This window comes from Dermatophagoides farinae, chromosome 6 (assembly GCF_024713945.1).
Source record: "Dermatophagoides farinae isolate YC_2012a chromosome 6, ASM2471394v1, whole genome shotgun sequence".
NCBI classification, from domain to species: Eukaryota; Metazoa; Arthropoda; class Arachnida; order Sarcoptiformes; family Pyroglyphidae; genus Dermatophagoides; species Dermatophagoides farinae.
Genome location: NC_134682.1, coordinates 210,212 through 225,950, shown reverse-complemented (window position 1 = coordinate 225,950; position 15,739 = coordinate 210,212). Strand labels below are relative to the sequence as shown.

At 30.5% G+C, this 15,739-nt stretch overlaps 4 protein-coding genes across 4 annotated transcripts; 1 reads left to right on the top strand and 3 right to left on the bottom strand.

The window, feature by feature from the left end:
* Positions 1-395: 395 nt before the first annotated feature.
* Rheb (Ras homolog enriched in brain) lies at positions 396-13,371 on the top strand. Its single transcript, XM_047057341.2, has 8 exons — positions 396-513; positions 645-933; positions 12,113-12,271; positions 12,361-12,432; positions 12,503-12,635; positions 12,719-12,793; positions 12,886-12,999; positions 13,076-13,371. The coding sequence occupies exons 3-8, from the start codon at positions 12,223-12,225 to the stop codon at positions 13,233-13,235; spliced, it is 603 nt and encodes a 200-aa protein (XP_046913297.1). The 5' UTR covers positions 396-513; positions 645-933; positions 12,113-12,222; the 3' UTR covers positions 13,236-13,371.
* Positions 1,618-6,846, bottom strand: LOC124493545 (uncharacterized). Its single transcript, XM_075732383.1, has 4 exons — positions 5,731-6,846; positions 4,905-5,014; positions 4,630-4,834; positions 1,618-4,560 (listed from the first exon to the last, which is right to left on the bottom strand). Exons 1-4 carry the CDS (start codon positions 6,155-6,157, stop codon positions 2,558-2,560), a joined length of 2,745 nt encoding a protein of 914 aa, XP_075588498.1. The 5' UTR covers positions 6,158-6,846; the 3' UTR covers positions 1,618-2,557.
* Positions 13,308-14,738, bottom strand: LOC124494175 (uncharacterized). The gene has a single exon (XM_047057342.2). It carries the CDS (start codon positions 13,755-13,757, stop codon positions 13,401-13,403), a length of 357 nt encoding a protein of 118 aa, XP_046913298.1. The 5' UTR covers positions 13,758-14,738; the 3' UTR covers positions 13,308-13,400.
* Positions 14,739-14,964: 226 nt separating this feature from the next.
* On the bottom strand, positions 14,965-15,696 carry hoip (NHP2-like protein 1 hoip). The gene is made up of 3 exons (XM_047057340.2): positions 15,545-15,696; positions 15,316-15,445; positions 14,965-15,242 (listed from the first exon to the last, which is right to left on the bottom strand). Exons 1-3 carry the CDS (start codon positions 15,545-15,547, stop codon positions 14,980-14,982), a joined length of 396 nt encoding a protein of 131 aa, XP_046913296.1. The 5' UTR covers positions 15,548-15,696; the 3' UTR covers positions 14,965-14,979.
* Positions 15,697-15,739: the final 43 nt, after the last annotated feature.

Genomic DNA, 15,739 nt, shown 5'->3' with positions numbered 1-15,739 from the left:
ACGTTAAGATATTCAAATGGTGGCCACTTTTTTGCCAAAACTTTCCCTTCCACTTACATTTTTTGACAATATTTATTACTTTTCGAATCAAAGAAAAAAAAACATCATCAGCCATGTATAACCCTTTCATATTGAAGAAAATGGTTATTGCAAGATGAAAATTTCTATTCACGCTGATTGCATCAAAGAAAAAAAAATTTAGGAATTTTGATCATCCACACACATTCGCGATCCATCATCCACTATCCAGTACTTATAGAATGAAAAAAAAATTCTAAAATTCATACGAATATGACTCATTGACCATTTCTTAAAATGATGGCATCCCGCCAAGCAAATGGCGAACATTGTATGATGATGATTACAATCAAACTGACATCATCGTCGTCATAGCCATCCATTGATCGCCGACGCATATCTTCACCATCATCATCATCATCATCACACCATCAAACTTTTTTATTTTATTTTCTTGGAATTTTTTTTTTGTTTTTTTCCAATAGCTAGTTGAAGGTTCGTTAAATTTTTTTTTCTGTTTTTTTCCCAATTTCCGTGATGATATTCATTTCTTTTATTTTTAATTTAAATTTTTGATGATGATGATGATGTTGATATTAATTATAATGAAAATGTAATCAAAACAGATTCTGTATTTATGGTAGTGATGACCACCAACCATCCAACCAACCAACCAACCAACCAATGGACACAAATGACCCCTTGAATATTTTTCTGGTTGAACGTGAAAAAAAAATAAATTCATTTAAAAAATAACCATCCAACTATTCAGCCATATTCAAACACATCACAACAACAACAATAACGAAGATTGCAAGCAACAACAAAAAAAACAAGCAAGCCAGAAAAAGATACGAATTTCTCGACCAAAAAAAAAATCAAGAAAAGAAAATAATTTATTGCCCAACTTGACAGGTATGTACAGATACTCTTAATATACAACATACACACACAGAGAGAGTATATACCTGTCCCATTTGACTATACGTCCGATATGTGAGTGTGTACGTATTGGAATACCATTCAGTTTTTAATGGCTGTTGTTTTTGTGTTTTGCTTTTCTGGTCAAGCAAACAAACATTTTTCTATTTTGTTTTCTATATGTAAACTTTATGAAAGGAAGATTGCTAGAGAGAGAGAGAGATGGAGAAAAAAGTTGAAATTTGACTGGCTCACTCTCTGTGTCGGTCGGTTGGTCCGTCGATCGGAATAGGGCAGAAACGAAAAAAAAATACACAAAATTTCAATTAACCTTTTGTGCATGTCTTTATGTGGTGCACACATAATGCTTATTGATGATGTTTTGAATTTTTTTTCTCATTTCATTTCATTTCGTTATATTCAGTTCAGTTCAATATTCGATTATGGTGATGATGAATAAATGAATGAATCGTTTGGTTCGACCAAAACAAACGATTAAAAAAAATTCATTCTAGTTCACAATATATAATGATGATGATGATCAGTAAAGTGACTGAGTTTTTGATTTTTTGTTTGTTTGAAAGATAAATTGATTGTGTTGGTACCGGAAATATTATGTTTGAGAGATACAATTATGCCATCTTTTGGTCATAATTAAACTTGAAAAAAACTGGTCAATTTTTTTTTGATTTGAATAATCTACAAAAAAATTTATTTTAATCTAAAAAAATTTGAAAATTAAAAAAATGTTTGATTTGATTGAAATTATTTTGTGTGTAGAGTGTGTGTGTGTATGTGGTAAAAGAGAAAAAGTTTAAAATTTTACAAAACGTGATCATGAAATGAAGAGAAAGAGAGAGAATATATCTTCAAAAGTGTTGCAAAAAAAAATTGAATACTTTCAATTTGATGAAATTTAAATTTTTTTCTTCTTCTTCGAAAAAATAATGTCGTTTTTGTTTTTCCATCATTTTGGAAAAACAAAATGGCCAACTAATAAATATTACATATATGAAAGGAAGATAGAAACAGAGAGAAAGAGAGAGAGAGAGAGAGAGAGAGAGAGATACTTGTGAAATAAATCCATTAGGGGGTTTTTCTCAATTCTAAAGCCTCAAGATTTATTTGATGAAGAAGAAAAATTTGTTTGAAAAGAAAAAATTAAAATTTTCATAAAGCAAGAGCAAAATCGAGTAAGAGATGCCTATCACAAATTTATAAAAAAAAAGAGAAAAAAATAGATTCGGCTAGATTTGATAGAAAAAAATGAATTAATTTGTTATAATAAGTATGTTTTGTTCATTTTTTTTTGTTTGAGAAAAAAATGGCAACTTTGATTTCAAATGTGTGAGTGAGAGATAAAAAATTGATTGTGTTTTTTGTGTGTGTATGGAGCCTAGTCCTAATCCTAGTTTTGTTAGTTAATCAATTGATTGATGAAAAGAATCAAGAACACACACACAAATGAACTTTTCCCTAGAAGCCAGCCTAAAAAAAGTTCACCAGAAAAAAAACAATGATTTGTTAAATTGTACCGTTCAAGTCAGGTTTTTTTTTGTTTGTTTTAGTGTGTGTATTCAGATGGCATTTGTTTGTTGAAAATTTAATTGCGATTCATTCATCTTTTAATACGTCCGGTACTATAATGTTGAAATACTGTTTTCGGTTTTCGATATGGACCATGGGCACCATTTTCCAATACAATACCCAAGACAACTTTACCATTCAGATTTAATGCTGGCCTTTTCATCATTGGAAATGCTAATGTTTTCAATATGGTCATCGGATTCACTTTTACCTGACTACCACCACCCATTGGTCCACCACCAAATCTAACTTGCATACCAGCTGCTTCCATTGGTGCATAGCCACCACCTCTATATCCTCGATCTACTGCAGTTTTATATCGAGATTCTTGTGTCATCATCTGATCATATGGTGGTTGACCATCTTGTGTCATTGGTCCAGGTGGTGGTGGTGGTGGTGGTGGTCCACCGACCATTTCTGATACATTATCATCTTGTGGCATCATATGATGTTGCCTTGAATCTTCATACTGATATTCTTGCGGTGGTGGTGGCAATGGACGTTTCTTTGCTTTTTTACTTTTAGGCATAACCGATGTAAATATTCGACTCAATTGAAATCGTCGACTAATTTGGCTTAATTTACTTGGTTTTTTTGTTGTTGTTTCCATCATCATATCATCATGGATTGGTTCAGAAGATTGTTGTTGTACCGGATATTGATAATGGCCGTTTGGTTGTGGCGATTGTTGTTGTTGTTGATAATGAGCTGGATGTACATAAGTTTGAATTTGATTCGAAGCTTGCATTTGTGATTGTTGTTGTTGAGATGGATAATATGTTGGCTGTTCAGGATAATTCTGAGATGGTTGTGGTGGGGGTGGTGGTGGTGGATAACTTGGTGGATAAACATTTGGAGGTAATGGTGGTGGTATATATGATGGATATCCTTGTTCCGGTTGTGTGGGAGGTGGCAGTGGTGGATATGATTGCGCCATCTGTTGTTGTTTATTATATTCATCACCATTCATCATCATCATTGAATTTGGATTTATTTCATTTTGTATTTGATGATGCGGTGGTTGTTGTTGATCCATATCCTGTATTGGTTGATGCATAAATGGTGAAGCAGCTGGCATAAATGGCATTGGTGGTGGTAGTGGCGGTGGTGGTGGTGGTAGCATTGAATCCCATTGCTGTGGTTGTTGATTTTCCATTTGTTCCATTTCCGGTGGTTGTTGTTGTTTTTGAGTCGATTGATACATAAATGGTCGGGCTGGTTCTTCTTTCGGTGCTGTGTCCATAAATTTCCGTAATTTCTTTGCAATATCTGAATTTTTATTACTGAATAATTCTTTTTTCGTCGGTGTTTTTGATGGTTTTTGTGCATTATATTTTTGTTTTTCTAGATTCTCAATTTTCTGCAATAAAGAATCAATTTCTTTTTCATAATTTTTCGATTTAGACTTGTTGTTGATGGTCGTTGATGATTTGTTCATTGGTACGGTTTTTGGATGTGCACCGCTTTTAATCATTGATTTTGTTTTTTCCATTGTAATTTGTTGTGATGATTGTGGTTTTCGTTTTGTTGATTGGTCGATATGAACTTTGAATTTTAAATCCGATTTTGTTGATGTTGATGATGTTTGTTGTTGTTTTTGTTTCGATTTTGATGATGATGATGATGATGATGATGATGATACTTGTTGTTTAGTAGATTTTGTCTGCTGTTGATGATGATGATGATTTTTGCCTGTTTCTTTCACCGATGATGATGGTGATGCAATTTTCAATTCCATTGCTTGTGGTTTCGATGTTGATGTAACCCGTGTTTCACTTATAAAATGTTTTCCTGATGATAATGGTGATGAGGTCAATTTGGAAGAAGAAGAAGAGGAAGAGGAAGTGGAGGTTTGTTTTTGACTAGGTGCTGCTACAACTACAATACGTGGGCCATTACTATTACTATTACTACTATTTGGATTCTGATTCATTATTGGATGATGATTAGCAAATAATTTGGCAAACAATTCGGCAATATTTTCTTGGTTCAAACGATTTTTTAGCTCATTTATTGTCTGATCATTATTTGTGTCTATTTTTAGAAGAAAAAACAAGAAAATCCATTGATTTTCAAACATTAATTTTTGTAAACTTAACATACCAGTTTGTTGGCTAAGAAATTCTTTACTTAATGTTTCTAATCTTTTTTGAAATGCATTTAATCCTCCGTTATTATTATCATCTTGTTGTTCATCATCATAACGTCGATGATTATGGCTAAAATCATCAATCAATTTTTCAGCATTCTGTGGCATCATCATCATTGATAATGATGGTGCATTTGTAAATCGTGTATAATCATATCTCTGTCAATTGAATAAAAAAAGGATATGGGAAAAGATTAACAATTCTTTTCTTTCAAAATTTTCTTTTTACATTTGGAATTTTAAAATGATGATCATGGTGATATTCACCACCACTACGACGTTGTGCTTCACGTTTGGCTCCAAGTACAACTTCGGCGCTTATTGCCCATGCCATTACACCTGTAATGAAACAATTCAGAATCAATGAATAACAAATCAAACAGAAAAATTGAAATCGAAGAAATCACTCCACCCGGATTTTCCTTTCTTTTCATAAGCAAGATTTTCATCTTTGTTTTGGTTTATTTGTTTGTCATCAGAGTCATCCACAGATCAACATTGAATCAGGGAATGAAAGAAAAAAAAACGACACCATAGGTGCATCATTCAAATGAAAAAAAAATTGAAAAGATTGATCTGGTATGCTCCATTTGTTTAATGGAGCATGCCAAACAAACACACACGGTGAATGTAAACTTTTGAAACTTTCATTTTTTCAGAGATTGAACAAATAACGAACAAAAAAAAAACAACAACAGCTACAATTCCCCTTTGCCTTATTCAACCACCATAATAATGGATGATAATGATAGGCATTTTTTTGAAGATACAAAAACAAAGATGATGACAACCTTTTTTAGCAAATTTTTTTTATGAACCAATTTTTGTTTTCGCTTTTATTCATTTTTTCAACACAACAAGTCTATTAACAATTTTTGTTGTTTTGTTTGGTTGGTCACGACAAATAAACAAGAAATTTTGCTCAAATCCGGTAATTGTGTCTTAAATAATAGGATAGGATCTCTATTAAATTATTCAGGATGAATGAATGCTAAATTGAATTCGAAAGTGAAAACAACAAGAAATGACAACGGAAAGAAAGTTTTACAACATACCAATAATGGCCGCAACGGCCGGTAATAACATTCCCAATGAAATTAATAATTTTTTACGATATTCTTTCGAGTCTTTTGCATCATCATCGATATAATTTGGATTATCATTTTCATTCATATTATTTGATAATGATAGATCATTCTCCTCATTTTGTTGATGAGGATGATGTTGATAGTGATGATGATTATTTTTGTTGTGGATAATGTGTTGTTGTTGTTGATGATGATTATGGTGATGGTTACTCATTGATGAATCGCTAATTGTTTGTTTCGATGCTTGTATCGTTGTTTGGCCATAATGATCAGCATCATAGGATGATGACGATAATGTATATGGATCGTTACCATCATCATTATCATCATCGTATATTATCTCCGCTGCTCGTAATGAAGCAGAGATTGATGGTGGTGGTGGTGGTGGTGCCATCTTTGATGGTGATGAATTTTTTGATGAAAAAAAATTTTCAATTTTTTTTCTCGTTGGTCAAACACACACGCACACACAGAGTCACAAACTTTTGAATTGGTTCAATTTCCAAACATATAATCCGTGATTCAGATTTCATCCACATTACACAAACACTTGTTGATTCCCAGCATTCACTGAAATGATCAACGACGACTACATTTGTGTGTGATAAAGTATTTGTATATAATGATGATTTGCACTTGAATCAGTCGATTATTATTATTAATTGGATCATTATCGATTATGAAAATGATTTTTTTCAAATTTTAATTATAATTAAATTGATAATGATAATGATTAATACACGAACATGCACACACACACACACACACACAAATGAACACACGATTTGCTGTTGTTGTTTTGGTTGAATGAATGGCACCGATTTTCGACCGAAAAAAAATTTTTTTTTGCTGGATATTAAATCCAATCAATCTGATGATGATTTAGTGTGTGCGTGTGTTTGCTTGATTCACCATCCATTTAAATATATGTTTTCGACGATGATGATGATGATGATCTTTAACGATGGTCTACATTCTAACGAATGATGAGACCTAAATTTGTTCATCATATCAATTTATAGCTTCGTCGTCGTCGTCATCCTCTTATTTTTTTTTAAGAGATTGGTTGATGTGGATGGATCATCGAAAAAACAGCAGCCAAAGCATTCGCGAATCGATTTGATGATAATGAGATGAGATGCCTTGGTACTGCAAGAAAACACTGGAAACAACCTTCTTTTTTTGAAAAAATTTCATTTTCGCTACCTAAAAAAAGAAAGAGAGCGAGAGTCTGACATCCAGAGAAAACACCATTTTTAATAATTTGAATGTCTCTTTTACTTGCTTGCTGGTTTCTCTCCCCAAACCGTCTTTTTTGGTGTGTGTGAAATAAAAAGAGAAATTTTTTCGATACCTGAATTTCTCTAATAACGGTCGACCATTAAAACAAAAAAAACCTGGCCATTTCGTTCGGCCTAGTTCTGTGAAATTCATTTGGGCAAACTGGATTTCACAAACATCGTCGTGAAGCATGGACCAGTCAGCAAGGTTGTCTCAAGTGTGTGTTTAAGAGAGAAATTTGGTATTTTCTTGAAGAAAAAAAAAACTTGAAAAAATATAAATTCTTTTTTTTTATTTTTTTTGCGGCTAGCTTAATGCTTGTCTATATCTATATATCTATTTAAAGTAACATAATGATTTGAGTGTGTGTGTGTGTTTGTGTTCACACAGACTAAGGTAATGTTATGTTATATAAAGTTTTATTTTTTTTTTTTTTGATATGAAGAAAATCAAGTTATCTATCGTAAAAAAAATTGCTTCAATTCAAATACAAATTCTCATTCTCTTCATTTGCCAATTTCTTCCATCGTGGCCACCTTTTATCGCACATACATGGAAAACCATTGTCATTATCATCATTTGATGAATGAACAACACATGGTAACAAACAAAAATCCAAGTTTTCATTGTTTCAATACGAAAGTAAACCGGCCAGATAATGATGTTGTTGTTGTTTGTCGAATGAAAATTTGGGAAAAGGCTGTCGATTTTTTTTAGTTAATCGAAGAAAATATCTGGAAAATATTTTCAGGTAAAAATGATGATATTCAGGGAAAGAGTTATGAAAATTTTCCATCATTTTTTCCACAATTCCATTTATCATTAGTTGTTTTCGTTTTTTTTTGTTTGTTTATTCGATCCAAAAAGAAATTTCCTATTTCTATTTCATCATTAATCTTTATCATTACGGGTTTCTTCTCCCCTTTCGATTTCATATATATTCTTATTATTGGTTACCCGTTTTTTTCTCTTTCTCTGTCTTTTGACTATTTTAACTTTTAAATTCATTCTCTTGTTATTTCCCCCTAACAACAACGCCACCACTTTTACCTGCTGTTGTTGTTGTTGTCATTTCATTATTCATTTCACTTAGGAAAAAAATCGGAGTAAAAAATAACTTATTGAATGAAGTGGGAAAAAAATAGCCAGATGATGATGACGATGAAAATTTTTTTTTTGCTGAAAATAACCCACTGTGAGAGAGAGGAAAAGGAAAAATTACCAGAAAGTAATTTTGTTTTTTTTCTTGGTTTTCTCTTTCTTTCTATGTGTGATGATAATTTATCTCAGTGCACTGTTTATGTGGTATAATTAAATTTGTTTTATTTTCGACCAAACAAAAAAAAACACAAAAATCGATTTGTTATCATTTGATTTTCTCACCAAAAACGAACGAATCATCTGGTCATTTACATTTTTTTTTTATTTGTAGAAACAAAAACCGATATTTACCCGAAGATATTTATTCACACACGTGTATGTTATTGCTGTTTTTTTCCTATCATTTTTTCCTTAAAAAATGTTAAAAAGCATCATAAGATAGATGGATAGATTTATTGATTTTTTCCAATCACACAATAATGAATTGATCAATATTGATTTGGCCCGAAAAAACAAATGAATCTAGGACCTAAAAATAATATTCGAATTATCATCAAATATAACCAAATAATCGTTTTTCGGTCAAAAAAAGAAAAAACAATCGATAAATGAAAAATGTTTCACTTTTTTTTATTATCTATTGTTGCTGGTACAAATAGCAAGTTTATTTTCTCACTATTCACACAGTGAAATGTTTGAGAATTTTTTCCTTTTTCGATTGTTTCAAAATTTATTTTGTAATAAGGGCTCAAAACGCAAAAATTGATGATGCTAAATTCGTGATTTCCAAATCAACCGGTATTTTTTTTTTTTTTTTGGATTTGTTTATTTGTTTACGCACACACGCACACACACAAAAAAAATTTTTCAAATGATCGATAACTTTGGATAACTTATCGATCATCATCATTCCTTAAAAATTTTTATTTGTTGAAATGTTTCTGTTCATTTTATTTTTCAAATCGATTTCTGTCATTCAACAAGTCATGTCAAATTTACAAGAAAAAAAATTCATTCAACAACCAAACTGGTATGTGTGTGTGTGTGTGTGTGTTAACACATCGAAATCTTTCTGGACAAAATTATCTATTTTTAACAGCTAACAAAAAAAATTTTTTATTATTATTTATTTATGCAATTTCGACAATAACAACAACGTAATCCAAAACCAAGTGTGCTGCTGCTGTTGTGTGAGGGAATTTTTTTCTCTGGATTTAACACACTGGCCATGTAATGTTGTGTGTGTGTTTTTTTTTTTGAATTTATTATCATTATTCAAAAGTTAATAATTGGCTACCAAGAACATGAAAATTCATTCGTCGGCTACTTGTGTTGTTGTTGATGATGTTGAGAAATGATTAAAAGATGGCCAAAAGGTGAATCTGAACTAAAAAGTTTGAATAGATTCACAATGATAAAAAACTTTTTTTTTTATTAACCCATCATCAGTCAATTCAGTAGCCACACACATATTGACCCAATCAACGAATAGTAAACAGTTGAGTCTATCAATGATCCAAATGGATAAAAAAGGAGTGGAGATGAGTTTTTTTTATTCAATTATGATGATTATGTTGTGTGTGTGTGTTTTTTTTTCTTTTGCTGGCTAATTTAATCAAATTTTCAGTTTGTTATTGTTACAGTTCATCAAATCGTTTTTTTTTTTTTTTTTGACAAATCTTTTTTTATGATTCATCAAATAATTTGACGTTTGTAACCTAGTTGATGATGACTGGTGATGGGTTAACAAATTTACAATTTTTGGAACGTTTTTTTTCATTTGATTCATTCATTTATTTTTTTCTGACAGATATTGATACATCATCAAACTGTCAAGTATAGGAAATTTGAAAGAGAAAGTTTTTTTTCGAAGCTAAACTAAATAATCAAAAAAAAAATTGAAAATGATCAAAAGTAAATCGAATCAACTTGTTTAGCTTTCTCTTTTTTTGATTTTTTTTTGATTTTTTGAAGCTTGTCCTAGCGGTGGTTGTTGTATCAACATCCATTTTCAATCAAATAAAAATCATCATGATAAAATGAATGAATCGAAAATTTAAAAGGAAAAAAATCCATTTTCTCCAGCAATTTTTCAAATGATGATGATAATGGTTTCAATATCAACAATCGCATCATCATCATCATCATCAGGATTCGGTTTATGTGTGTGGACCCTTTTGTGTGTGTGTGTGTGGAGGACAATTTGTCTATTTTTATATTTTACCAAACAAAAAAATCCATTTTCCTAATAATATGAACCGATCCAGTTTAGATGACAATTTTCAATTTTACTTTTTCAGATTTTTTTTTCTTTTCTGAACTGTTCTGTTGTCGGTAGCATCATCATGATGCCATTGTGTGTGGTCGTCGATTTATTCAAAATGGTCATTTGATGATGATAATGATAATGGTGACATCATCATCATCATAGATTTACTCATTAAAGAATGGCTGAGAATTATAGATGAAGCAAAAAAAAAAAAACTTTCAACTTGTGTGAACATTTTCGATTGATTGACGCAAACACACAAATTCCATAAATGTCTGAAAAATCAAAGGGAGAAAAAATGATTTTAAAAATCAAAAAAAAAAAAAACAAAAAACAAAAGAGAAATCGATGACATAATGATGTCAATGACATAGTGATGTTTATGTTTTTATTCATATAAATAAATAATAATAATGTGACAATAGGGTGTGTTTCATGCAAAAATAAAATCTTTTCTCAATCATCATCATATTCTAACTGATTTCTAGTTGAAAAACAACGAAAACCACCACCACAATAGCAACAAAAACAACAATTTTAGCTGTCATTCAGGATAAATAAAATATTAATTTTTTTCCAAATCGAAAATAAAAATATCCACTTCATATCGATTTATGTGAAATGAATAAACGTAAACGAAATCGAAACCACCACCATTCACCTGGTTGGAAATATGAAAATAATAAAATCTTCAAAAGTTAAAATCCCTAAGCTTGTCAAAAAATAAATATTTCTATTTTCTTCTTTCCATCATCATAATCATCATTTCAATTAGCACCATATGCACCCTCTCTATAGTAAAAAGATGCCATATAACTTACTATAATTTCATGTTGTAATGTAGTAATGTAATAAATTTATGAAGCCACCAGAAAATTTGACCTGAATTCATCGCTAGTACGCTTTGGACATTGGCTAGGATTTATTATTTTAGCAAAAACTTTACACTCACCATCCCATAATAAGCATAGATGTGTGATGATGATGATGATAGCACATCACTTTCACCTGTTGTAAGAAAAGAAAAGAAAAAAATCTTGAATTTTTCCCCTAATGATGACAGTTATGAGAAAATAATGCTCTACACTCTTTTTTAAGGTTTTTTTGAGGGCCTATTGTGTTTTTGGAAAGAATCACAAGACAAACTTACCATTGTCAATAATAATCAATTGATCGTTTTTTTCTTGATTTTTTTATAGCCATTTGATTTGATTCGATCACGTTTTTTATCGTTTTTTGATCAATGATACTGATGATGATGATGAAAATCTAATTATCGATTAGATTGATGACCAATTTTTGTTTTCAATGATGATGATGATAATGATTCGATACGATTTTTTTTTGATTGTCTATTGTTTGATTTTCTCTTATCTATTCAATCGATTCATATATTAAAATAGGATATGATATCCATGATTGATCGCGATTTCGAATTCGAATGTTCTTTTTTCGAACAAAACAAACAGTTAAACAACGCCATCTGGTGAACGCTATTATTATTTTTAACAAATCATGTTTTTGTTGTTGTTTTGGTTGTGCGTGTGTTGCTCTCTTTATTATCTTTGTGATACGATACGAAAGATTAATTTATCAACTTTCATTCAAAAACTATTTTTTATCATTATCATATCGTGATATCAACAAAAACAACCAACATTTGTCCATTAATCCACAAGTGTGATTATCTTTATTTAGCAGAAAAGGTTACTCAAACGAACGAATGAACTTTTGATTCGCTTGGCTTTTTCGTATATACCTGTTGTTGTTATTGGCTTTAAATTATCGGTGGTTAATCATCACATTAAATGGCAACTAAACAAAGAAAGATTGCTTTGATGGGATTTCGTTCTGTCGGTAAGAGTAAACAACAACAGCAGCGGCGGCGGCATCCTTTTGGAATTGTGTTGCTCGAATTTCAATTTTATGTTTTGTTTTTCTACCAGGAAAATCATCATTAACGATACAATTTGTTGAAGGACAATTTGTCGATTCATATGATCCAACCATTGAAAATAGTTGAGTTGTTTACAACAAATTGTTTTCGATTGAAACTTTGCTTGAATTTTTCTATTTTCCAAATTTTAGCATTCAATAAAAATATCAAAGTTAAAGGTCAAGAATATTCATTAAAATTAGTCGATACCGCAGGTCAAGATGAATATTCAATATTTCCACATGAATATGCTATGGATATTCATGGATATTGTCTTGTCTATAGGTATGTATTTATGGCACGATCATCATGCCGGAACAAAAAAAAAACTAATTAATCTGTTTTTTTTTGTCGTTGGAAAAAAATAGCATCAATAACCTGAAATCATTTGAAGTTGTCAAAGTAATCTATGATAAATTATTGGAACTGACGGGAAAAATTCAGTTAGTTTGTTTCTAAATTTTTTAAAAATAACATCATCATCATTTATTTTCTCTCTTTTGGTTTTTTTTTCTCTCTCACCCCACAAACATAGAGTACCAATCATTTTAGTAGGAAATAAAGTGGATCTTCATCTCGAAAGATGTGTATCGGCACAGGATGGTAAAGATTTGGCCAATTATATGCATGCACAATTTGTTGAAGTTAGGTAAATATATGATTCGCCATCATTATCATTGTATTGAATGGAAATTTATTTAATTATTTTTCTTTTTTCAATATAGCGCCAAAGAAAATTCGGCTGTAACAAATCTGTTTACATCATTAATAATGGCTATTGAAAAACATGGATTAACATCATGTTCATATAAAACGGGAGCAAATGAATCGATTGTCGATCACAATAGCACTAGTAATAAACATAATAAATGTATCGTTTCATAAAACTCCAAACACACAGAACAAACAAACAACAAACTCCTTGATATTACCTAGATATCATAACCATATTCGTGATTTTTAAAAAAATTCTGTTTTAATCATTTTATTTTCTGATTAAAAAAAAAATTACATTTTCTAAGAATTTATTTACACCCAAAATCAATTCAATCAATTTTTCGATGATTGTAATTTTTGTTGTCGTTGTTGTTGTCTTTGTAATTCTTCTGCAGCTTCTTCTTCGTCCAATTGTTTACAGAATTTCTTTTCTTCTTGCTGTAAACGATATGCTAGCTTTAAACCCATGATAGCATCGGTTATTGGTTTCATAAAAATTAAACTAGTCAACATAACGCTCAAAATAAAAATGTTACGATTACGATTTAATGAATACCATGGTTCAATAGTGGTTGGTTGTCCAACTAGACGACGTTTTTTCATTTGTTCTTCATAATATTTTTGTTGCCTTTCCGATGCGTTACGATTTATCCGCAATTTATAATTAATAAAATCGGATTGTTTCTTCATTTTTTGTTTCTTTCGTCAAAATTCACACAGCTGATTTGACACACACACGCACACACCAAAATTCAACACGTTATACGTGAATTTGATAATGATGAATGAGATTATGTTGATGTTGAACGAAATTGAAAGTTTAATATTCATTCATTTATTATTTACTTTAGTGCACAAAAAGTAATGATCATCAATTGATGATAATCAGATCCTTTCAAAGTGAATATTTAATTAACATCAATTTTATATCAGGATTTGTGTGTGTGTGTTATTTATAATTGGACATTTATTATTATTATTATTTTTTTTTTTTTTTGGATGAGAGATGATACACCAAAATATAAAAGTTTTCAATTTGTGATTCACTGTGTTTTTATTAATAAATGAATATACTAAATAACATAATAAACTAAAATAAACACACAACACAACCACTCATTACTCTAAAGTTTGACAAAATCAAATAATTCATTCATATAGGATTTAAAGCTGTCGATTATATGAAGATGGTGACGGTAGCGTTTATACAGATCTCTGGTCAGTGATCTTGTTTTTTCTTTCTTTCTTTTGCTTCACTAAATTCATTTTCGTTTATACCGACAAAAATCTGGTTTCTGACAGATTATTTTAGCAGAAAAAAAATATTTTTCATTTTTCACTTTTTGATGGCTCTGAAATTAGAATGACTACAACTATACTACTATGATATCGATAACATCATCGATAATAGCCGATTATATAATATAAGAATTGAATTGACTTGTTTGTGACCGTAAGCTCAACTGATGATATGTGGATCAACGATTTTCTAATTATAAATCGAATTGATGAATGATGAGATATGTGATGCTTGCCCGTTTTGTGTTCGTTCTGGTTTGTTGTTGCTTATTAATTACACACACATACACACAAATACAGACAGACAAGACCAGCAAAACCAGACTAGACAGACATAGATCGTTGTAAATTTAATTTTGGACATTTGTTTTTATAAATTCAATTTTTTGTTAATTTTTTTTATGAATGAAAAAAACCAAGATTGATGCATATCATTTCCTAATTTTTAAAAAAAAAATCTGACAACCGGATTCAACATCAATGAAAGGTATGTTTTTGTCAATTCAAATGAAATTTATTTATTCGTTTTCTGTATGTTTGTAGGGAATTATAATGATAAAATGGATGATTGGTGAAATGATCAATTTTTGTTAATAGAAAAAAATTCCAATTATTAAACCAAAAGTTTTTCAATTTCATTTCTTAGACTTTCAATCTGAGATTTCAACATTGAACCTTCATTCGATATAATTGAACAGGCAATGATTTTTCGTGATACACCACATGCACGTCCCAGTGCATTTTTTGATCGTACAAATACGTATGGTACATTTTTATCTTCACAAAGTAAAGGTAAATGCAACAGGATTTCAATCGGTGTCGTATCCGCTGACATGACAACTAATTCGGCCAGATTTCGATTCAATGTTTTTGTCACTAGGAAAATGTTTTTTGCAGGTTAATGATTGAATTGCAATTGAAAATTTATAAATCACATTGAATTTCTTACCTTCATTGGCTCCTTTTTTCAATTGTTTATAATTATTAGCCTGTTGAAGAAGATTGAATATTTTAGCCGTTAATGCTGAATCGGCTAATGGATAGGCTTTTGGATTGATTTCTTCGTTACTATCTTCAGTCTTTTTGGAAAAGAGATAGAAAAAAAATCGAAAGTGATTATTAATATCAAACTGAACTGGTCTGAAAATCTACCGCAAATGAATTTATGTAAAACTTACCATTTTTTCTTGGTTAGATTAATGACGATTGATAAAAACTTCTGACCCGGAAAACTTTTTCAAAAAAATCGAAAGCGAAAACTGGAAAAGAAAGCCAAAAAAAGCACATGTCAATGTGCTCACAAAATGCTGCATTTTTCTTTTTTTTCTGGTACCGAAAATAAATGACGTACTGTGATGTATATATTTATCAAC